This window comes from Lucilia sericata, unplaced genomic scaffold (genome assembly GCF_015586225.1).
Source record: "Lucilia sericata isolate MDLA Ls3-8-SP2 unplaced genomic scaffold, ASM1558622v1 Contig000745F_arrow, whole genome shotgun sequence".
Classification (NCBI taxonomy): Eukaryota; Metazoa; Arthropoda; class Insecta; order Diptera; family Calliphoridae; genus Lucilia; species Lucilia sericata.
This window is the reverse complement of record NW_023994742.1, coordinates 26581-49497: the sequence shown is the minus strand read 5'-3', so window position 1 is coordinate 49497 and position 22917 is coordinate 26581. Positions and strand designations below refer to the sequence as shown.

At 31.2% G+C, this 22917-nt stretch overlaps 5 protein-coding genes across 6 annotated transcripts; 3 read left to right on the top strand and 2 right to left on the bottom strand.

Moving 5' to 3' along the window:
• The first annotated feature begins 785 nt into the window (after positions 1 to 785).
• Positions 786 to 2663, top strand: LOC119607757 (DNA primase large subunit). Its single transcript, XM_037961859.1, has 2 exons — positions 786 to 1279; positions 1339 to 2663. Exons 1-2 carry the CDS (start codon positions 873 to 875, stop codon positions 2564 to 2566), a joined length of 1635 nt encoding a protein of 544 aa, XP_037817787.1. The 5' UTR covers positions 786 to 872; the 3' UTR covers positions 2567 to 2663.
• A 34-nt stretch (positions 2664 to 2697) lies between these two features.
• Positions 2698 to 3852, bottom strand: LOC119607758 (CDK-activating kinase assembly factor MAT1). Its single transcript, XM_037961860.1, has one exon. It carries the CDS (start codon positions 3743 to 3745, stop codon positions 2798 to 2800), a length of 948 nt encoding a protein of 315 aa, XP_037817788.1. The 5' UTR covers positions 3746 to 3852; the 3' UTR covers positions 2698 to 2797.
• A 744-nt stretch (positions 3853 to 4596) lies between these two features.
• Positions 4597 to 6966, top strand: LOC119607766 (protein ANTAGONIST OF LIKE HETEROCHROMATIN PROTEIN 1-like). The gene is made up of 3 exons (XM_037961869.1): positions 4597 to 5225; positions 5282 to 5634; positions 6098 to 6966. The coding sequence occupies exons 1-3, from the start codon at positions 4669 to 4671 to the stop codon at positions 6679 to 6681; spliced, it is 1494 nt and encodes a 497-aa protein (XP_037817797.1). The 5' UTR covers positions 4597 to 4668; the 3' UTR covers positions 6682 to 6966.
• A 3932-nt stretch (positions 6967 to 10898) lies between these two features.
• Positions 10899 to 14626, bottom strand: LOC119607752 (probable E3 ubiquitin-protein ligase RNF144A). Its single transcript, XM_037961854.1, has 5 exons — positions 14464 to 14626; positions 13960 to 14219; positions 13544 to 13747; positions 13177 to 13427; positions 10899 to 11370 (listed from the first exon to the last, which is right to left on the bottom strand). Exons 1-5 carry the CDS (start codon positions 14621 to 14623, stop codon positions 11361 to 11363), a joined length of 885 nt encoding a protein of 294 aa, XP_037817782.1. The 5' UTR covers positions 14624 to 14626; the 3' UTR covers positions 10899 to 11360.
• A 3185-nt stretch (positions 14627 to 17811) lies between these two features.
• Positions 17812 to 20828, top strand: LOC119607751 (V-type proton ATPase catalytic subunit A). 2 transcript variants are annotated; one of them, XM_037961851.1, is made up of 5 exons: positions 17812 to 17929; positions 18375 to 18498; positions 18625 to 19322; positions 19393 to 20370; positions 20448 to 20828. In XM_037961851.1, the coding sequence occupies exons 2-5, from the start codon at positions 18423 to 18425 to the stop codon at positions 20538 to 20540; spliced, it is 1845 nt and encodes a 614-aa protein (XP_037817779.1). In that variant the 5' UTR covers positions 17812 to 17929; positions 18375 to 18422; the 3' UTR covers positions 20541 to 20828. The 2 variants fall into 2 exon arrangements, with proteins under 2 accessions (XP_037817779.1, XP_037817780.1); XM_037961852.1 differs by having other exon boundaries at positions 17885 to 18033.
• The last annotated feature ends 2089 nt before the right edge of the window (positions 20829 to 22917 follow it).

Here is a 22917-nt window from a genome sequence, read left to right as displayed (position 1 = left end):
GTTCTGGAAGAACTTTAACATCCATGTAAACATTTTGGGTAATAAATTGGGGGACTACCAATGAGGGGAGCGGAACCTCCCATATGAATTAAATACAAAAATTCGTTTATCTGGGAAACTAATAGAACTAAATTCTTCAAATTTTGCACGAAGGACTTTAATATTCATCTGAACATTTTGGAGAAAAAAGGGCGGACTTTCATCTGGGGGGCTTGGAACTCCCATATGAATTAAATAGAAAAATTCGTATATCTGAGAAACTATTAGAGCTAGAGTCTTCAAATTTTACTGAAGAACATTAAGAGAAATTGCAATAATTTGCGTGGAATCTCCCATATGTAACAAATTGTATATCTCGAAAACCATTGTAGTTAGAATCATCAAAATCGTTAAGCTATTTATATTGCTTTTAGGGTAGCACAGCACACTGGGTATAGCTAGTAAATAAACAAATAAAATATATTTGTTTTTACGTTATTGATAATTTTCTTAATGCAAAATTTTTTAGAAACTGATTTTCTGCAAGATGTTTTATATGGAGGATAGGGTTAAATATCGGCAGATCCTCGTAAAACTTGGAGAAAGGATTTGTTTTTAATTTTTAAGAATTTCTTATTCATCCCTGCATAATTTAGAGCTTGCTCTGTTTTGTTGTTATAAACAATATATTTGCTTCCAAAATCCCACTTTCTGATCTCTCGGATTCCGTTTTTATTTAAAATCGTTGAAAATTTAAAAACTAAACGTAGTTGAAAACATATTTGGTGTCAGTCGCCGCCGCCGTTAATATTTGTCGGCGCAGGGCTCTGACAACAAGCTAAAATTACAAAAAAAAAGAGAAGAAAACACACAAAAATTACAGAAAATAAAATATGGATTTTAGAAGAAAAACTAAGCCTCGTATAGAATACAAGCCAGAGTATGAAAATCTGGAACAGAAATATCCACACAATGTGCTACTCTACCGGCTGCCGCCAATCGAAGACATACAAATCCAAGAATTCGAAGAATTATCGCTGGAACGTTTGAAAGTTTTGCGAATATTGGAGCAGGCGCACACAAAAAGTTTACGTTTATTGTCCGACGATTGGAAGGAGTATGTTCATGCAGAACTCTCACGAGAAGGTTTAAAAGGTTATTTGCGTTTGTGCACTAATGGCGGTGCAACAGCCACCAATAATGCCAGTAAACATGAGTTCGAACTGCAGGCCAGACGACGAGATTACATATCACATTTTATATTGAGATTAGTTTATTGTCGTACCATGGAGTTGAAACGGTAAGTTTGTGTGTTAAATCTTGTGGGTGACTTAAGTAATTTCTTCACAAATTTCGCAGTTGGTTTTTGGCACGTGAAATGGAACTTTTCAAATATAAATTTTCCACCATGACGCCGGCGGAAATTAAACATTTCCTAGAGCTGCACAAATTAAACTATGCCCCCTTGTCACAAGAACAAAAGAATGCTGTCAAAGATGGTCTTTTCGAAAGTACTATGGGACAGAGTGTGGCCAAGATAGAAATGTTGGATTTTTATAAGGTTCCCTTTACCCAAGTGCTCGATTTGGTTAGATCACGTCGTTGCTATTTGAAAGATGGTCAAGCTTATGTTAACACAAATGATTTTATATCGATTGTGGCCGTCAAACAAATGGAGGAAATCGAACATGGTCTGCAAGCTGCCCAACGTTCGATTAGAGATGTAGAGACAGATGAGCGCTTGTTTCATTTGCTTAAATCATTGCACACCTCGTATACGGGCAAAGATTATACCGTTAGTAAAAATGCCAGTGTACCCATTGAATCATTGGATCAACTGGCTAAAAAATCATTTCCCTTATGCATGCGTGCCTGTCATGAACATATACGCGCTACCCATCATATCAAACATGATGGCCGCATGCAGTATGGTTTATTTCTTAAAGGTATTGGGGTTACATTGGAAGATTCTATACGCTTTTGGCGTGAAGAATTCTGCAGAAAAATGGATCCGGAAAAGTTTTCGAAAAGTTATCAATATAATATTGAGCATAACTATGGTAAAAAGGGTTCTATGGTCAACTATACCCCCTATTCGTGCCTGAAAATTATACAGGAAAATGCAGTGCCGGGCAGTGTACACGGCTGTCCCTATAAAATTTATGATCAAACCACCTTAAAGAACAAAATGGCAGCTGCAGGTTTGTCATCGGGTCATGTTCAAGAAGTAATGAGCTTTGTAGCCAAAGGACACTATCAATTGGCCTGTGGTAAATTTTTCCAAATCACCCATGAATCGTCAGAAGAAGTTGCCATTACACATCCCAATCAATATTTCGAACAGAGTCAAATTGTGCAGGGAAATCGTACAGTAGAAAAGAAACCGGGCAACGTACAACGTAAAACCATTAAAAGTAGTCAGTCCATGAATGAAACCACCATGTTTATGAATAACGACGATGATGATGAATTGTGGAATTTAATTGAAATACCCAAAGATACAGCAAGTAGCACACAGCAGTCAGCAACAACAAATACACAAATTGATTGGGATGATGATTTAGATTTAACAGCTATTGAGTGCTAAGATTGTTGTTAGGATTAGAATGAGTTATTGTTAATTCATGTATTTTATAAACTATTCATTGGTATTTTCTTAATAAAAGTGTATGCATTCTATTAATTATATAAATATCTAATAATATTTTAAATTGGTAATTTCAATTTAAAGAAAAAACATCTTTTATTCAGAAGAGGAAAAAAACAAAATTTCATATTTTAAAACCGAAATATGCCAGGTTTTTAGAAAACTTAAACTCTAGTATGTAATGGAACCATGAAACAATCCCTGCATTGCTTCAAGCAATGCTCGCTGACAAGCATATGTCGCTCTATAGCCACCTGCTCGTTCAACGGAATTTTCTGCTCTTACATGCGACATATAGCCTTTATTTTCAATTTCATATACAGCTGGACAAGGCGGACCTTCCATATAGAGTAGTGGAGTTTCATGTACATATAAGGGGCCTTCTTCAACTTTGGGAACCGGCAGAAATTGATGATCAGCAGAACGGCCAAATTTAATACCAGATGAAAATTGTGAAGCTGGCTTTGGTGGTGGCAACTGTTTTTCTTCTTCACGTAATTTTTCTACTTTCTCTGCAAATTCACTAACAATAGCTGATGCATTCTTTCCACTACACATTAGTTCATCGATTAAAGCCTCCTTCTCACGTGCCTTCTTTTTCTTCTGTTCTGCTTCCAGGTCTAGCAGTTCTTGTCGTCTGGCTTCTTCTTGAGCTTTCTCTAATTCCAGCATTTCTTCCAATTCATATTCTTCACGTCCCATTCGTGTCTTATTACGTTGTATTATCTCACGATTTTCTTTTTTGTATTGTTCTATGCGTTTGTTTGTGCCAATTATATCAATGTTGTTGCATAGATTGTATATGATGGACTCAATTTCCTCTAAATAATCATTGTATTCTTGTAGCGAATTAAAGTCTTCCTCCTTTTTATTGTAGTCTCTTAGAATGCGTTTTCGTATGTCCACCTCTTTTTCCACCATGGGATCCTCAAAGAGTTGTATGCGAAAATTATTACGCCTTAGCGGTACCATACATTCTGGACATGAGCCGGAACCTTTTAAGAACAGAAGATCTACACATGATTCACATAATGTATGCCCGCATACATTTACCATCAACTTTAAGGATGGATTGCGATACTTTGTTGTTTTACAACGTGGACAGGCCTGATCATCCATGTTCTAAGATTAAGTATATCCAATTACTTTGTAAGAAATATACAATAAGTAAAACAATGTTTACCGGCGGTCTGAGTGGAAAATGAAATGTTTATTTTTAATTACAATTAGAGATGACAAAATAATGATGGAACAAAACAGCTGTTTGTTGTTCGTTTCGATACATCCAAAGCTATCGTTATGGCACAGGGTGTTAACTATAATTTGTAATGTTAACAACTACAACAGGTATGGAAAATGAATTGGATTATTCTATCATTTATCACAAACGGATCAACGAAATGAACCCAAGAGTGTCTCCAGTGACAACCCCTTTAAATAAAGGTCACCATTCTAGTTGATTGAGTATAAATACCCATGTTATAGGATATGGGACATTTTTAGAGAAGCTGGTAGTGGATACACTCTAGAGGAGAAAGTGTCTGTACAGAAAATACAATATTAATAAATTTTAAATTAAAATTTTTGCTATTGATATTGATTTCCCCAAATTTTATAACGGACGATACTAAAAAAATTTTTTTTATTTCATGTATAAAATCGCTAGAGTTAAAAGTATTGACCGTTTAAATGATTAAAAAAAATCGCCAAAAATGATATACAAAATGCATAATTACCATCACTGAAGAAAAAGCAAAAAAATGTAAAAAGAAACACAAAACATAAACAAAAACAAGAAAAAACATTCATTTTTACATTTTGCAGAGCATTTTGCCACAGGGTATACAGAGGCGTCACGAGCAAAAAACTATTTCCATCTCTTTCGCACAAAACGATTTCAATGATTTTTTTAGCTGTATTTTATATACCTCTTCTCACCAAACAATTTCAAAATTAAACAAAAGCTGATTTTAGACTTTTTTAAATGTCAAAAGTGACACCTCTGTATACTTTGTGATTTTGCAATAATAATTTTACAAAAAATGGCCTCGAATACAAAATTTATGATGTTAAGTCTTTTAAATTTATATTTAACTTATCAAGAGGTAAAAAATGGGAAAGTTGTACCCAGGATTAGAAGCAACCTAACAAGACGAATCCGAGCTGAAATAGAACAGACTAAACATAAACAAAAAACTAGCACCATTTCATCAACTCCAACAGACATAACACAAGTACAAAATCAACAGGAACAACTTACTCAGGTACAAGCCAATAAACCAAATCTAAAAAGAACTCTTAACAACGCAAGACCTGTTAGAGCAAGAAGAAGAACCAAGAAAAGCAAGGATAATGATAATACGGAGAAAAAACCACGCGTCAGAAGATGGGCCATACGTCCAACAAACCGTTATCGTGTTATAGATAACTATCATCGTAAAGTTTTTGGAAATATCAAGTTAATGAGTCAAGAACAATTTTTTGTGCATACTAGAATGACCAAAACCATGTTCGATTGGTTGCTATCAATAGCGAAAAGTTCTTTGATTAAGAAAGCCCAAAGAGTGTTTGCACAAGAAAGACTGGCAATTACCTTAAAGTAAGTACTAATTACTAATCATCTACAATGTAATAATTACTCCTAATTCTTTCCAGTTATTTAGCTTATGGAACTCCCTTACAATCGCTTGCTTATAAACATAAATTAGGTAAATCAACTATACGAGAAGTTGTTTTAAGTACATGCACTGTTTTGTGGAACTTACTATCGCCGATTTATCTCTGTGAACCTACAACTTCTCAGTACGCTGACATTGCTGATGAATTTAAAAGCAAATGGAATGTTCCTAACTGTGTGGGTGCTATCGATGGCAAGCATGTGTCCCATCGACATCGTATAATGAATAAAGATAAAAATAATATAGACATGCTGATAATGGGAGCATGTGATGCAAAATATAAATTTACCGCTGTTAGTGTTGAAAGTTTCAATAATCAGAGTGAAGAAGGTAAGGAGCAAATAAGATCCCATTTCTAGTGTACATAATGTGACTAGATATCAATAGACGTATTTTAGTATAATTAAGATTTACATGGACGGATAGATGGACTTACGTTTATTTACTCAAATAGTGATAATAAGTTAATTACGGTATTTTATCGTTGATCTAGTCCAGACAAAGAAAATTTACTACTTTACATATACTAGCTCATAGACTAGTAACTAGACTAGTCCATAGTCAAGTCAATGGACTAGTCCTGGTACTTATCTATGGCCTAGTCAGTTGAATAATTTATTATTATCTGTATAATGCACCAGTTAGGCAATTGACTAATCCTCAGTACAGTTTATATACTAGTCCATATGTTGGTTACTGGAATAGTCTAAAGGATAGTGACTATATTAATTCATAAATCAGCCAATAGTCCACCACATATATAAATTTAATTATTTATATTTTATATTTACAGAACTATTAAAATTATCACCCTTTGGCAGTGCACTATTATCTGAAAATTTGCCTTTACCGGCAAGTAAACCATTATTTCCCACATCTGCCTCCTTCCCCCATTACTTTATTGCCAATACATCATTATCGCTAAGAAAAAATATAATGCGTCCCTATGAAGAAACCTACTTAGAAGCGGAAAAACATATTTTCAACTATAAAATTACAACTGCTTGTTCGGCTATTGAAAATACCTTTGGAGTATTAACCGCCCGTTGGCGTGTACTTTCAACTACAATTGAATTTTTACAAGAAAATTGTAAAACCATTATATTGGCATGCATTGTACTGCATAATTATATAATGACTAATGACGAGGATCAACTGTATTGTCCAGCGAACTTTGTAGATCGAAAAGAGGATGATGGTACCGTTATACCGGGCGAATGGCGCAACGAATTGAAACATAATGGCGATAAACCATTACGATCTATGGTAGCAAGTACGCGCAGCAGATCTTCCTATGAGGCTAAGAATTTAAGAGATATTTTAGCGAATTACATTGCAAATGAAACAATAAATTATGAAATTGAACTATTACAGTAGACTAGTTTTATATTAAATTTAGCTTTGTAAAAATAAAAATAACTAAAGCACTCGTTAATACTAAATTGTTTTCATTTTTGTCTTGTCTAACCGTTTATCAGAATGATTCACGGATCTAATAAAAATCTCTAAATTTTGTGAATTAAACATAAAATCTTTGAAATTATTCCTACCTTTTCTTTTCTACTTCACATTTAATTTCAAAATAAAACCAATTTTTTTTTAAACATTTTTAGAATTTATTGAATTTTATACATTAAGGGTTAATAATTTGTTTTTTTTTTGTTAAATACAGTTTCTTATATTTGATGTTTAACTACATGTACATTTTTTTTAATTTATTTATTCATTCATTCAGTTTTTATTATGCATATTACATTTGCTTTTACAATTTTTTTTTAATTTCATAATTATTAGCTATTTTATGTATTTTATAAGCATTTCCATATATATATATTTAATTTTATATATACTGTCTTATTTTTTTATGTTTATTGATAGTTAGAAATTGTGTTCCTGCTATTTATATGCATGTTTTAAGAGTGTTTAAGTTAATAGATGTATTTTTGTATTTCTTTCATAACAATTATGAACAAAACAATAGAAACTATTAATAACTAAAAAGATTTTGAAATTTTAAAAGACGAATTTATTTTCTCGTACAAGATTTTTTTTAGAACAATTTTTTTCTTTTAAATATTTTTTTGTGTTTTTCATATAAATGTTTCGATAAAGTATTCATGCGAGATACTAGAGGGTTACTTTCGAAATACATACATTGTACATATTTAACAAATTTTCTTTTTTGAATTGAGTAAAAGAGTTTTTTGAAGATACATAATTACAAATTAGAGTATTTGAGAAATACTTACAAATGTTTGAACATTTACAAATTGGTTGGAATGTTATTAGTTCGCAAATTCGAAGTTAAGTTCGAACAAGTTTTATTATTTGGGAATTCGATGTGTTCTAATAATCTCTAAATCATGAGGATTAATTTTATTTTAGACCCTTGTCTTATAATTTCTGAATTTCGAACTTGAAAATCCTTAAGGACAACAAAATCACTATTTCTGAATAACATCACACGTCTCAAAACGGGGTTTTTGACAAAATTTGTCTTTCAGACGACACAACAAATTGTACAAATAATGATGTCTTCGCGCTGTTTCAACGTCTCAAAAATAGCCAAATAAGTGGATTATAGGATTTCAAGTACATGATATCTCGAAAACTTCATGTGTTAAAAAATTATGAGGCAGACTAACAGAAAAAATGTTGCACAACGACATCTAGAACGCATGATTAAAGTCTGTCTAGTTATATTTTGATGTTTATACCCTACATCACTATAGTGGGGAGGGTATTATACGTTTGTGCTGATGTTTGTAACACACCAAAATATTGGACCTATACCCACCTTAAAGTATACCGATCGATTCAGAATCATTTTTCCGGCTGGCTGTCTATGAAAACTTGGTGCGCAAGGAACAGGCCGTAATTTTCAACATAATTTGATGAAATTTGGACCAAGCATGTTTTTTGACGAAGCCTATTGAAAATGGTTGAAATCGATCCAATCGGTCACCTAGCCCCCATACAACTGCACCTCCCGATTTGGGCTTTTTATGCCATAATTACGTCAAATATACTATTATCTCTATAAAAATTGACACAAATAAGTTTTAAATAAGTATAAATGACGATGCAGATTTTCGTAATGATCGGCCCTTATTTGACCCTAGCCCCCATACAAACCCCCGTTCAAAAAATGTCTTAAACGTCTAAAATTGACTTGTAACCATTTGTATCGCACTGAAACTCAACATAACTAACTGTTATTTAAAAATATATCCTTTTCTCAAATTTAATGAGGATCGGCCCATGTTTGACCTATACTCCTATATAAAGCCTCATTTAGAAAATTAGTTTTTTATCAATAAATTGCTTAAATACTTTCGAATTAAGGTAAAATTCAACACAAAAGTTTCTTTATGAAAAATTAAAATTTTTAAAATATACTCATGGTGTAGGGTATTATATGGTCGGCCATACACTATACGACTATATACGACTATACTTTCCTACTTGTTTTAGTTTGAAATTGTCACATTCGGAACTGATTCTATGGCAGTGTTATGGAGTCGCCACTGGTGTTTGGGAACGTATCTGTAACCAATTCCCAATGAATTTTGTTAGAATTTTTCATCCTCTCCTCACCTTCTTTAGAATACTTCTAGAACTAGTTCTATTTTTTTTAGCGATTTTGTTTGATATTGTTAAGATGGCGATGAATTATCAGTGACCCAATTACATATAATTAGACAACTAACTTTGAAAGGTATTCACCCGTATTCAGCATTTCAATTCGAATCATTCATTCAATTTTCTCCGTTTGGCAACTTTGATATTCTGCATTTCGTCCGTCACTAAAATAACAACTTCCATTACGCTTGCAATGCAAAATGCGCACAATCATAAAGCATTGAAACGAAATGGAACTGCTTCTTCTTCTTCTTTGTTGGAATACTATTTTTCGATCGTTGCATAACTGAAAGCGGAAACGTAATCGAAATTCAGAATAAACATTAAAAATATTCACGATATCTTGAAAACATTCAGTCGTTAGTACAAGAATCTAGCAGCAGAACTCAATATTTTATAATAGTCGCGATACATTAGTTGTTCAATTCCCCTATATTAATATGAATGTTTAAATGCATTTCCTATTTCTAAGAAAATATATTCTTAGAAGTGGTTTAGGAAATAGAACGTTCTTCATTAAAATTGAGCAGTACTAATCGAAAAGAAGTTTTCCATTTCGGTTCAAGGTTTTCGACTGTATGTATTCTGCATTATGATCATAGCTACGGTTTTGTAAGTTGTTTTATTAGTAGCGGATCATTAAAACGAAATTCTCCGTTCGGCAAAAATTTCGAAACGATTTGGAATGCAGAATGGGAATGAATATATAACTAGTGCCAATGTTCTACTTAGAAGTATGTAAGTTGAAATCACAACAATGTTCCAGGGAACAGAAAGGGCGACATCTCTTATTTTGCTCTTCTAAGTGGTTTCCGTTTTAGATTAATTTAAACCAATTCTGAAAATTTTAAAGATTTAAAATTCTACTAAATGATTGCCAGAAGTAATGGATGCTTTATACATCCATTCAAAGGATGCTGTACTAGTTAATTTAGAACAAATTCTCACATTTTTATCAGAGTTTTCTGGTTTTCAAAATAAGTTTAAAGTATTTTCTGAAAAACTGTTTAAAAGCTACTATTGTTTTGTCCATTACTGTATATTATGTATAAATAATGTAATTGTGTAAAAACCAATAAAATAATTTTTAATAAATACTATTTTCATTTTGTTTTTTCAACATATGACTTGATTTCATGGTAAATACCAAACAAATATCAACAATTTAATATTATTATTATTTTTATAGATTTAAACAGAAAATAAAACAGCATTTTACAGACATTTTGTTATTTACATAGAAGAAAAATATGTATAGTTCTAGCTACTTTTATTTTAAACTAATAATAATAATAATAATTGTATAGTATAATTTAGTTATTTTATTTTTTATAATTTACTTAATTTAATATGTATATTAAATTGTTTATAAATGTAGTTTAAAGAAAACAAAAAAGAATAAAAATAAAATTTAATAAAAAATAAACACTTTTAAGTGCATTGTTTAATACATATTTGTTGTTGTTGTTTTTTTTTTTAATTTTGTTTGCGTTAAATATTATGAATTATATAAATTCAAAAGCATTTTTTATTTATATTGTTTTTTTAATATATTAACTTTAATTTTACTGTTTTTTTTTAATGGTAAATAATGCTTAAGTTAAAACAGAAAAATAAAACAATTTAATTAAATTACATTTAATGTTTACTATGTAATAAAAAATAAAACATTTTTAATAATTAAAATTTATGTGTTTTTGTTCTTTTTTTGTAATGTATTGTAGATTTAAGTCAAAAGCAATAAAACATTTTGTTTATTTATTTGTGTAAAGCTATCGATTTAAATAATTCAACAATTATTTAAAACGAATCACTGTAAATATCACATTTTTTTTTGTTTTAGTTAACATTATACGTGCACTTATTATGATAAATTATTTATTTATTTAATTAATTACTTGTTTAATTTATTTATTAATAGAAAACAGTTAATAAAACAATATTACATATTTGCTTAAGGTTTTTTTTAATAACTAACAGACTAACTAAATAACTGTATGATAACTAACTAATTTATATTAATAATAATAATATACAGACTGATAGATTTATTAGCAGAAATATAAATTGTATATAGTTTTTTTTTTTAAAGTTCATTAAAGTTATATGTTTACAATAAATCATTAAATATTATAATATTAGAAGATTTAAACGCACACAATGTATGTACATATAGTAAATTTCTAATTAATTTGTTCAGTTGTTTTAGTTATTCTTTTTTTTTTTACATAAAATTCAATATTATTGTTCTTATTTTATAAGTTACATATTTTATCTAAATATATATTTACATACAATATTTATTTGCAAATTTAATGTAACGAAAATACGTGTTTTTTCTTTAGTTACGTACACAAATATTTAAATACTTATAATGTATTAGAAAAAATTTTATATTTTAACTGCAGTCGTAATTAGTTGAGGCTGTAAATGAAAACAAAAATATACATTATTACACAAATAATAATAAAAATTAAGATAAATCTGAATATAATACAAGTAACAGTAATGAATTTGGATATAATGAATCTTATATGTATTTCCTTCTCTGTATTCACCCTTATTACCACTGTTGCCAACTTTTTTCCCAAAAATATCGCTAAAGTCGACTGAAAAATAGCTAGAAAATAGCTAAATTCAAGACATTTTGAAAAATTTAGCTATAAATCGTCAAAATAATATTTATTATATGATTCTGATAAGAAATAGCTAAAAAAACTAGCTAAATTTTTCAGATTTTTTATATTATTCTAAAAAGTCAGCGATTTATCGCTAAAATCTATATACGTACGTAGGAATGGGATAGTGATACAAACACATCTTATAACAAACACATAAGAGAATCTTTTTTTATGTTAAATATTTTCACTTTGGGTTAGGAAAAATGTCAAGTTGAGGTTAATTTCGATATGCGATTGCTTTAGAAATGTTGTAAAGATAAATTGTATTTCGAAATGCTGGCCTTTATGGATCGATCCTTTATTTTCGGTATAAGAGTATTATATATTTTTCCATTACAATACAATTACAAATTATATTCTAACCTAATTTACCGAGCAGGGTGACGATAACCATACGACCGTTGTAGTGTAGCAGACCAGGATCTCTGCTGGGAATCGAACCCACAACCCCCAGACTGACAGGCTAGCACACTACCAACTAGCCTACCGGGGCACCCAAGATTATTATTATACACTCCTTTTGTGGGAAGTTTATCTGCAATATCGATATGCGGCCCTATACGCCTTAGAAATGATGTAAATTTTTAGGACTTCATGGATCGATCCTTTCGTCACTTATTTCCAATGTTCACTATTTTTTAGAGTTATGGTAAATTTTATTATCACTCACTCACTTACTAAAAGACTAGAATAATTAAATATTCGTTTTTTAATTGAGTACAACAAAATATACCCCTTTTAAAGTTTTTCGTATAACTTTACCTGTACGCACAAATATTTGCACCTAATTATGTTCTTCAGAACATTCAAAATAAGTATAATACACACAGCTAAAACTCAAATAATTTACATTGAATGAATATTTTTATATACATACATATATGTAAATATCGTCATTCGTAGCAACTTTTAAGCGATATTATCAAAATAAAAAATGCCTTGAAATCTAAAGAAAAATCGCTAGATTTCCCGCTAATAGCTAAATCATATTTTCCCCGCAAAATGGGATTAAAAATCGCTAGATTTGACGAGAAAATAGCTAAATTGGCAACAGTGCTTATTACCCATTTCGATTCGAATCGATATTTTCTATGTTGAAATCTTTAATTTGTTTAATTCAAAATCAGATGCGCTTGGCGACCATACTCAATAGTTTGGGAGATTTACCGACCAACATTAATTATTCCAGCTCCAAGCCAAAGCAAGGAAACCCAAAGCCCAAAAATCGGAAGATTACCGCTATCCACAAATGGATTCAAAACTTTTTCATAAATTATGAATTAGACTAAATGAAACTACATAATAATTTCCACTTTTTTCGAAATTAACACTATGTTTAGGAAGATAAGTTATGATTATATTCTCCCCCGATTTGTTGCATTCAATAGCACGTAAAAATGTCATTCCGTTTGAGTACTATTCCCACAACATGTTCTATTCTATTGTAAAGAACATGCTTAATAATTCTATACTTATCAATTGTTTAATCTAATTTGTGGTCAATAATCTAATATTAATTTAAATTAATTTAAAAACCACAAGAAATTACCTTTGCAATGCAGTGGCTTCATCCAGTTCACCATCGACTTCATCAATTTTTGAACCACTGCAACTGCGGCATTTACAGCATATAATACAGGGAGCTGCTAGCAGAAGTAAAGGCGAAGCCACCAATAATAAAATACCAAAACCAGCAAAAATGCCTATCACTTGAGCTCGATGCCATACCACCGAAGCACGGGAATGTCCAAGTTTATTTTTACATGGTCCCTTATCATAATGACGCAGCAAAAAGTCATCCTGTGAGATAAAAAAAAAGAAGAAAACAATTTATTACAAACAATAGTGTTATTTATTTGGGAGGTGGACAGGAGCATGTGAACTTATTTTTATACTATACAAATAGTAATACTCACATCCAAACTGGCCAGACAATACCAGCAAAAAACGTGCTTGCAACGTTTACACATCATTTGTGCACAGCCCTCATCCTTTTCAATGGGTACCGCACACATGGGGCAACATTTGATGAGGTCGTTATCGAAGGGTATACCAATATCATCTTGACCATCTGCTGCCAAACGACGGCTATGCTCTTCGCAAGTAATATTTGGATGCCACTAAAGAAAGATACACATTATATTTATTTAAGTTCTTTTTTTTTTGTCTTATTTTCTTCTTCCATACAACAGCACAACAAACAGTACAATGGAAATTGGTATCCACCATAATGTTTATTTAAAAGTTTAATGTAATCTCTACTTAATTTTATTTTCTTTTCCCTAACATCCTTTTTATTTTTTCTGTCTTAACAACTACAACTGCTACTCACCGTCTTTTTACATGCCGAACAAAATTCATCCTTACAGGATGGACATTGTACGGCACACAGTGTTGTCACGGCATTTGTACCGTTGGGAGTTGTTGTTATTGTTGTTGTTGGATTTATGGCTGATGTCGCAGTCGCCGACGTGGTCGAGGATGCCGATGTTGAGGGAGCAGCATCAGATTGAGAAGTTGATGAACCAATAAGACAAACAGTTTCGCAACCAGCACGAGGACACCAGGTACGTGTTTTATCCAACTCGATTTCTATTAGAGAGTATAAAAAAAAAGAAAAACAAATCAAATGTTATTTTACAATGAATGGCCATTTTTACTGTTGAAGCTGTGGGAGGGAATTCTACCGATAAAAGTTTTAAGATTGCGAAATTTATAAAGAAAGTTTAATTATTATTTAACATACAGTCTTAACATACAATTTCTGTAAAATTTCAGATGCATGGATATCTTTGTTTAGGCGTTATTTTTTACTTTTTAAAAAAATCTCTCTTACCTCTATTTAATCGATATCTGTGATGTTTTTTCATTAAATTGTTTGTTGTTAGACTTGCTATTTCGGGCAATGTCATAGCGCCTTGTTCCGGGCATTGGGCATCAGGACATGAAATCTCATAGGCACCTTCCGAGATCTCAAATTCTACATAGGCTTTCATGCACTGCAATTAAAAAAAAATAATAATAAAATATTAGTATTCGGTTAAGAATATTAAAGCGGATAGAAATTATGAATATAAAATCAGACGAAAATAGCAAACTTAAACCAATTAGAACTGGATCTAATAATTATAAATTCTATTCAAAATTTTGTAATTGTTATATGTTCTTTAAACTAATTTTGGTTTAATATTCGTATGTACGTACATATGTATGTATGTTAGTCCCCAAATATAAAACGTTTTTTCATCTTTTCTGTGTTTGTCCATATTTGTGACCATGTAAGTATATAAACCCGGAAACATATCAACAGATTGTACAAAATCATAAAAAGGATGGAAAAAGCAATTGAAGTTTTTTTTTACATTAAACTCAACTTCCGGATAAAAATGTTGCTCTACTTGCAGCATTTGTTTCCTGTTAATACAAAGTTTTTCAACATTCTCATATAAAACATACTACATTTTTATTTTTCTTGACCTAACCTAAAAAAACATTGAAACTTGAAATTTACAACTGGCTTAAGAAAAACATGAAATAATAAAATTGTTGCAAAAAATTCCATCAGATGTACAAAGGTATACAATGAGGTTGGTATATAATATGAAAACTTAGTATTTTCCAACATAAATTAAAAAAAATTGATTACACTGCAAAAATTATTGGAGTAAATGATCCATTTAAGTAATCCAAAAACTAGTCCTCTGTATATATTATGGGAGTAAATGATCCGTTTGAAGTCCTATGTAATGCAGGCTTGGATCATGTTTCCTTTTTTGAAAACAACATGGTCCATAGCCTGCATTACATGGGACCATGTTGCGGATCATGTAATCCCAAGAGAGTAGTTTTGGGATTACTCCAATGTAATGCATGGTTGGTTTACGTAGTCCTCACCTAGGACGTCATAACGTTAAATGGAGTATGTTTTACCCATATACATATTTGGATTAGTTTTTGACCAGTCCTAGTCCTTTGAGGAGTACTCATTACAAGGGTGTACGGAGTAGTCTAAATTTTTGACGGGTAGTAGTAATAACTAAATAATTCAAAATTTCAATTTCATAACTAAATAATTCAAATAATAATCATAAAATAATCCTGAAATGGTGGCAAATTAAATTTTTCTTGAATACGAAAATATTCTAATGTATTGGTATGTACATATGTATGTATGTTTATTTGTTTTATTATTGTTGCAAATGAAAACTTTGATCGCACAAACAACAAATTTAGAAAAAGTTATTATTTTCTAACTATAAATAAAAATCAAGTATTAATATTTTCATTAATATACCAAGTTTTTTTGCAACTGACATTTGGGAGAACATCAACAAGAAAACAAAACTTCTACATACTAACTAATTTTTCCCAATTAAATATGTGGGAAACTTTAACAAATGTTTTAAAATTTTGATAAAAATATATGTATGTATGTATATACGTATGAACATTAGGGTGGCCCCAAAATAGAAGTTGCTGATATTTCCACTGAAAATAAAATGCAGTTTATTCTAAATTATAATTTCTCAATTTTTTTGTTCTGAGGTCAATATTTGGAGTGCTGGGTCAAAGGTTAAAAAGGTAACAAAATGATCGTAGACGGTATTGTCGTTGACGATTCGTGAGACATTTTTGAATTTTTCCCCAATCGCTGAAGTTGGCTAAACGACAATGTGTACGAATTTTTCGTTAACGACAAGATTAGCGACAACATCTTAAATATTGTCCTCTATTGATAAGTTTAAAGACAAAATGTAAGATATTGTCTTCAAAAATGTCTTCTAGCAAACACATATGATGACAAGATGAGCGACTATGTCTTGAATGTTGTCATATATCTAAATAGGTTGTTGAATATATGAACGACAGATTCTTAAACGTTAATTTTAATTTTACATGCAGGCAAGGCAAACGACAATGTCTTCAATGTCGTTATATAATTCAGGACTTTACATTGTCGTGTATCTATCGTTGAGGATGTCTTAAAGACATGCCCAAAAGGGTTTTGAAAAATTAATTTATTTTTATTACATTAAGAATTTCTTCGTTTTGTTTTTGTGTGCAGTTTTAAATAAGGATCTTTTCTATTCACGCCTATTTCGTATTTAATACAATCACGATCATGAGTGATTCACACGTGACAGTAGAAAATTATGACACGCACACAACTCTAGTTGAAAGCTTTCTATGATTTCATATTAAATTGTTTGTTTGTTTTATTTTATTTGTTTGTTATGGAAGCTCATGGAAGCTTTAATTAAAAGATTGAAATGTTGCCATATTTGTTAAGGTTTAGGTAAGACAAATTTGCTACCCTTCTCATTCTTTATTAGTTTTTTAACTATAGCAGCTATTTCAAAAAAATTATTCACACAAGTCTTTTCTTCAATGGATTAATACAGATGAAAATGATTAGAATCGTTTAAAAATTTCATATAACTCCCATACAAATTTACATACATCAAGAAAATGTATATATTAACAATTAACTCCCTCTAAAATATCGGTATTACATCAAAACTTTGCACATATATGTAAATATAATATCAATAGAAATTGTGTTACCACTAAAACCTCGATCGGTCCATAATTGACTAAATTTCCAATATAAAACCCATTTCTGAAAATTACTTAATAGTAAATAACTAATGAATTAATATTGAATTCTACAAGAAAATGTTCTGCGACTCTTTTTATGGATCGGTTCATTATTTGTTTACTATTTAAATTTTCAAAATTTATAAAATGGAAATTTCTATAAATATTTGATGTGTAAATAAAGAAACTAGTTCGGCTAAGCCGAACTTATTTATTATTAAAAATTATAAAACTTTTTATTATTAAAATTTATAGTGATTAAAAAAAAGTTAAAAATGAAAAAAAAAAATCAAGTACAGCAACAATTATTTTTAAATAAAATTAGCTTTTTGACCCATAAATATTATTTTCGAAAATTTATTACGGCCTTGTGTATAATATTTTTTCGTTCTGTTTCCAAAATACAAAAAATATTCACGGACTTTCTATTTTATTCAATTAACACTTGAACAAATATAAAAAAAAAATATACCAGATCATTAATTCGTATATAGCAAGATCTGGCAACATATTAAATGGCAGCGCTATTGTAAAAACAAAAGTAACCACAACACACTTCCAGCGAATATTGGAAGTTCGGGAGAATTTCCAAATGTCACGTGAAGTAAAAGCTTTTTTCAAGTTATTGCAGTCAAGTAAGTACGTAGTAATGTCATTATTTCGTTGATCGTCGTAGTTCGGTGTGGCAGAGAAGAAACCTGTTGGTAATAATTTACAAATTTCAAAATTTTTTCCCATTTGGAAGGAAAAAAATAATTAAAACAATTACACTAGATAAACGGATTGTTACAAATTAATTAATTTTTAAGTAAATACTGCAGTGGGGGGAAATTAAAACCGAAAAAACAAACGTAAAAAGATATGGAAAATTCAAAAATTAAAATGGAAATGTGCAAAATGATTTGTAAAAAAAATAATTAAGTAAACTGGAAAGTTGGAATTAAAAAAAAAAAGAAACGAAAAGTATGTGTGTGTGTGATATATCAAGTGACCCAACTAAAACGAAGTCAGCTGACACAACACAAGTCGGTGAAAAAATTGGAAACGAAATTAAAGATAATTTTGTATTTTTCCATATCTTTTGGCGTTTTTGTTGCTTTTATTAAGCAAATAATAGAAATTAAATTAATAAATTTTCGAAATTTTCAGTTTAAGCATTCCATTAATAACTAAAGAGTTAGAAGTAAAAGAAACAAAATGTCCAACTTGAAGAGATTCGACGACGTTGAGGAAGAATCCAAATATGGTCGCGTATTTGCTGTATCAGGTCCTGGTGAGTATGATTTAAGACTGTTCATGTTGAATCCCATATTTATGGCGCAATTCCTTGCATTTTCCATTGTTCCTCCCTACACTTTTACATTTATGACAATGACATTGTTTCGATGAAAAAAATTAGTCGTCACTGCCGAGTGCATGGCTGGCTCGGCTATGTACGAGTTGGTACGTGTAGGCTACTATGAATTGGTGGGTGAAATTATCCGTTTGGAAGGTGATATGGCCACCATTCAAGTATACGAAGAAACCTCTGGCGTAACCGTTGGCGATCCCGTCTTGCGTACTGGCAAGCCCTTATCCGTCGAATTGGGTCCCGGTATTATGGGCAGCATCTTTGACGGTATCCAACGTCCCTTGAAAGACATCAACGAATTAACCAACTCCATTTACATTCCTAAGGGTGTCAATGTACCCTGTCTGTCTCGCACCACCTCTTGGGAATTCAACCCCTTGAACGTTAAAGTCGGCTCCCACATCACCGGAGGTGACTTGTACGGTTTGGTCCATGAAAACACCTTGGTTAAGCACAAAATGATTGTTGGTCCCCGTGCCAAGGGTACCGTCCGTTACATTGCCCCCGCTGGCAACTACAATGTCGAAGACGTTGTCTTGGAAACTGAATTCGATGGTGAAATCACCAAACACACTATGTTGCAAGTGTGGCCCGTACGTCAACCCCGTCCTGTAACTGAAAAATTACCCGCCAATCACCCCTTGTTGACTGGTCAACGTGTATTGGATTCTTTATTCCCCTGTGTACAAGGTGGTACCACTGCTGTGCCTGGTGCTTTCGGTTGTGGCAAAACTGTCATCTCACAAGTGAGTTTCTAAACACTTTCACCAACTCGTTTTTGTATCTACAATGTGTTTCTATTTTATGTGTTTTTAGGCCTTGTCCAAATACTCCAACTCTGATGTCATTATCTACGTCGGTTGCGGTGAACGTGGTAACGAAATGTCTGAAGTATTGAGAGATTTCCCCGAATTGTCTGTTGAAATCGATGGTGTCACTGAATCCATCATGAAACGTACCGCCTTGGTTGCCAATACCTCTAACATGCCTGTCGCTGCTCGTGAAGCTTCCATTTATACCGGTATTACCTTGTCTGAATACTTCCGTGATATGGGTTACAACGTATCTATGATGGCTGATTCTACCTCCCGTTGGGCCGAAGCTCTTCGTGAAATTTCTGGTCGTTTGGCTGAAATGCCTGCCGATTCCGGTTACCCAGCCTACTTGGGTGCCCGTTTGGCCTCCTTCTACGAACGTGCTGGTCGTGTCAAGTGTTTGGGTAACCCCGAACGTGAAGGTTCCGTTTCCATTGTCGGTGCTGTATCTCCTCCTGGTGGTGATTTCTCTGATCCCGTTACTTCTGCCACTTTGGGTATCGTACAAGTGTTCTGGGGTTTGGACAAGAAATTGGCCCAACGCAAACATTTCCCCTCCATCAATTGGTTGATTTCCTACTCCAAATACATGCGTGCTTTGGATGATTTCTATGACAAGAACTTCCCCGAATTCGTGCCATTGCGTACCAAGGTCAAGGAAATCTTGCAAGAAGAAGAAGATTTGTCCGAAATTGTACAATTGGTCGGTAAGGCTTCTTTGGCCGAAACTGACAAGATCACCTTGGAAGTCGCCAAATTGCTTAAGGACGATTTCTTGCAACAGAACTCCTACTCATCATACGACAGATTCTGCCCCTTCTACAAGAGTGTGGGTATGTTGAAGAACATCATTGCCTTCTACGACTTGGCTCGTCACTCCGTCGAATCCACCGCTCAATCTGAAAACAAAATCACCTGGAATGTCATCCGTGAAGCTATGGGCAACATTATGTACCAATTGTCTTCCATGAAATTCAAGGTAAGTTTCACTTTACTGTGTCTTGTGTTTTTTTGCGAGTATTTGTCTGACTTCATTTCTTTTTTGTTTGTTTTTAGGATCCCGTTAAGGACGGTGAAGCCAAGATCAAGGCTGACTTTGAACAATTACACGAAGATTTACAACAGGCTTTCAGAAATTTGGAAGATTAGATTTATTGTTTTAATTTGTTTTTAATTATTTCGTTCGTTTGTTTGTTTGAAACACTTCATCCTCAGTATTTCAAAATTATTTTAACATTAAAATGCAACAACAGTCACTGTTAAACTTTGTTACAAAGAAAAAAGACCACCTTCCCTTTATTGTTTACTTAATATTAAATTAAAAGTTGTTAATTTAAATAAAAAACGCGAGATAAATATCGTCCAGGCATCGTAGTCATTGTTACAATTCCTTCTGATTTTTTCTCTTAAGGAGTAGATGCCAATTATTCCACTTAATGTTTTTCCTTTCTTTTCTTATTGTATTCTTATTTTGTTTTTTTCTTTTCGATTATTAAGTTGTAAACAAAACAAAGTGTTTTATTTCTTTTGTGCAAAATTAAATCTTATGTATAAATAATGTAGAAAAAATGTTTTAAAACTTCTATATATAATTATGTATTATTACACAAAAAATTAATAAAAAATATTTAAAAAAACATCGTATACATTAACCTAGGTAATGTAAATAAAATTGATGTTCTTAATTGTGGGAGTTATGGGTGAGGTCATGTGGGTGGGTTGCTAAGGGAGTGAAAGGGAGAGAGCAGTATATATAGTGCTGTTTTAAAGCGTTGCTAACCTTGATGTTAGTAAACATCAACGTATTTTTTCGATTATCACGTGTCTCGAATTTATTTAACTGCTTTCTTTGCCAATTTATGATATTAGTGTTGTCATTGTTGTTGTGTTGTTGAATAATACGTTAATATAAATTTAATCATTTGTTATGTATTGCACAAAAGCTGCGATTTTTTATCTGTATGGTTTGGATATGGAAAACGACTTTTGTGGTTAATGGATTTTTGGAATTGAATTTGGGGCGTTACAAAATTACAAAATTTTAAAACAGTCTTCTAAAAAGTTAAAGGCATTTATTTAAAATGTTATAGGTACATAGATAAGATTTGAGAAGATTGAGAAGAAGCAGATGAAAATAAAATTGAAAATGAATTATTTTGGTGAACAATGTAACATTTGGATAAGGAGCTAATTAATTAGGTTGTGAATTTTCTTTTTAAAAAACTTGAATTGTATCAAGAAAAAAAGTTACTTTTTGACTTAAGATCATTTGACAATTTGACTTTTCTTTTTGTAGATTTATACTTAGGTACATACTTGCACCGAAAATCTTAAAGCTTTACTTCATTATATAATGAAGATCCTTATTAAAGTTTATGAATATGCGTATATTTGTACATATGCACATACCTATATACATATATAGGTATGTAGTTATGCATGTGATTCATTGCAGTTTCATATAAATTTTCTCCTTTCACTGGTATTTCAATTGAATGTTAGTTTAGAAATAGATTTAAATTGTTAAGGATGTAATTTGTTCGAGTATTTAATAAATTAATGAATGCTACTTACATAAATTACTATATGTACATATATTTATATAAAATTAGAACACATTTCCTGAATACTGGCATGTGGTGCACATACAGAACGATGCAAATGTTTATATTAATTAATTCATATAAATATTTTATATATAATTATTTATTTGCAAACCCAATTCATAACGAAGGCAATTAATTGCAATATTGCTGCTAATGATCATTAAAGCCTGGTTGTTTTTTCCATAAATAGGCTTGTTAATATTGAAGTTATACAGAGACCTTGCTATTTTAAATATAATACTTTGATAAATGGGTCGCTCACTATTTATTCTATCTATCTATCTATCTATCTATCTATCTATCTATCTATCTATCTATCTATCTATCTATCTATCTATCTATCTATCTATCTATCTATCTATCTATCTATCTATCTATCTATCTATCTATCTATCTATCTATCTATCTATCTATCTATCTATCTATCTATCTATCTATCTATCTATCTATCTATCTATCTATCTATCTATCTATCTATCTATCTATCTATCTATCTATCTATCTATCTATCTATCTATCTATCTATCTATCTATCTATCTATCTATCTATCTATCTATCTATCTATCTATCTATCTATCTATCTATCTATCTATCTATCTATCTATCTATCTATCTATCTATCTATCTATCTATCTATCTATCTATCTATCTATCTATCTATCTATCTATCTATCTATCTATCTATCTATCTATCTATCTATCTATCTATCTATCTATCTATCTATCTATCTATCTATCTATCTATCTATCTATCTATCTATCTATCTATCTATCTATCTATCTATCTATCTATCTATCTATCTATCTATCTATCTATCTATCTATCTATCTATCTATCTATCTATCTATCTATCTATCTATCTATCTATCTATCTATCTATCTATCTATCTATCTATCTATCTATCTATCTATCTATCT

Excerpts from the sequence above, each read along its gene's own strand:
- LOC119607751 (XM_037961851.1), top strand. The coding sequence starts at position 18,423 with ATGTCCAACTTGAAGAGATTCGACGACGTTGAGGAAGAATCCAAATAT. Across the intron at positions 18,499-18,624 it reads ATTTGCTGTATCAGGTCCTG|TCGTCACTGCCGAGTGCATG; the intron begins GTGAGTATGATT and ends GAAAAAAATTAG. Across the intron at positions 19,323-19,392 it reads GCAAAACTGTCATCTCACAA|GCCTTGTCCAAATACTCCAA; the intron begins GTGAGTTTCTAA and ends ATGTGTTTTTAG.
- LOC119607752 (XM_037961854.1), bottom strand. The coding sequence starts at position 14,623 with ATGAAAGCCTATGTAGAATTTGAGATCTCGGAAGGTGCCTATGAGATT. Across the intron at positions 13,748-13,959 it reads GTTCGGCATGTAAAAAGACG|TGGCATCCAAATATTACTTG; the intron begins GTGAGTAGCAGT and ends ATCTTTCTTTAG. Across the intron at positions 13,428-13,543 it reads ATTGTCTGGCCAGTTTGGAT|GATGACTTTTTGCTGCGTCA; the intron begins GTGAGTATTACT and ends TTTATCTCACAG.
- LOC119607757 (XM_037961859.1), top strand. The coding sequence starts at position 873 with ATGGATTTTAGAAGAAAAACTAAGCCTCGTATAGAATACAAGCCAGAG. Across the intron at positions 1,280-1,338 it reads CGTACCATGGAGTTGAAACG|TTGGTTTTTGGCACGTGAAA; the intron begins GTAAGTTTGTGT and ends CAAATTTCGCAG.
- LOC119607766 (XM_037961869.1), top strand. The coding sequence starts at position 4,669 with ATGGCCTCGAATACAAAATTTATGATGTTAAGTCTTTTAAATTTATAT. Across the intron at positions 5,226-5,281 it reads AGACTGGCAATTACCTTAAA|TTATTTAGCTTATGGAACTC; the intron begins GTAAGTACTAAT and ends AATTCTTTCCAG. Across the intron at positions 5,635-6,097 it reads CAATAATCAGAGTGAAGAAG|AACTATTAAAATTATCACCC; the intron begins GTAAGGAGCAAA and ends TTATATTTACAG.
- LOC119607758 (XM_037961860.1), bottom strand. The coding sequence starts at position 3,745 with ATGGATGATCAGGCCTGTCCACGTTGTAAAACAACAAAGTATCGCAAT.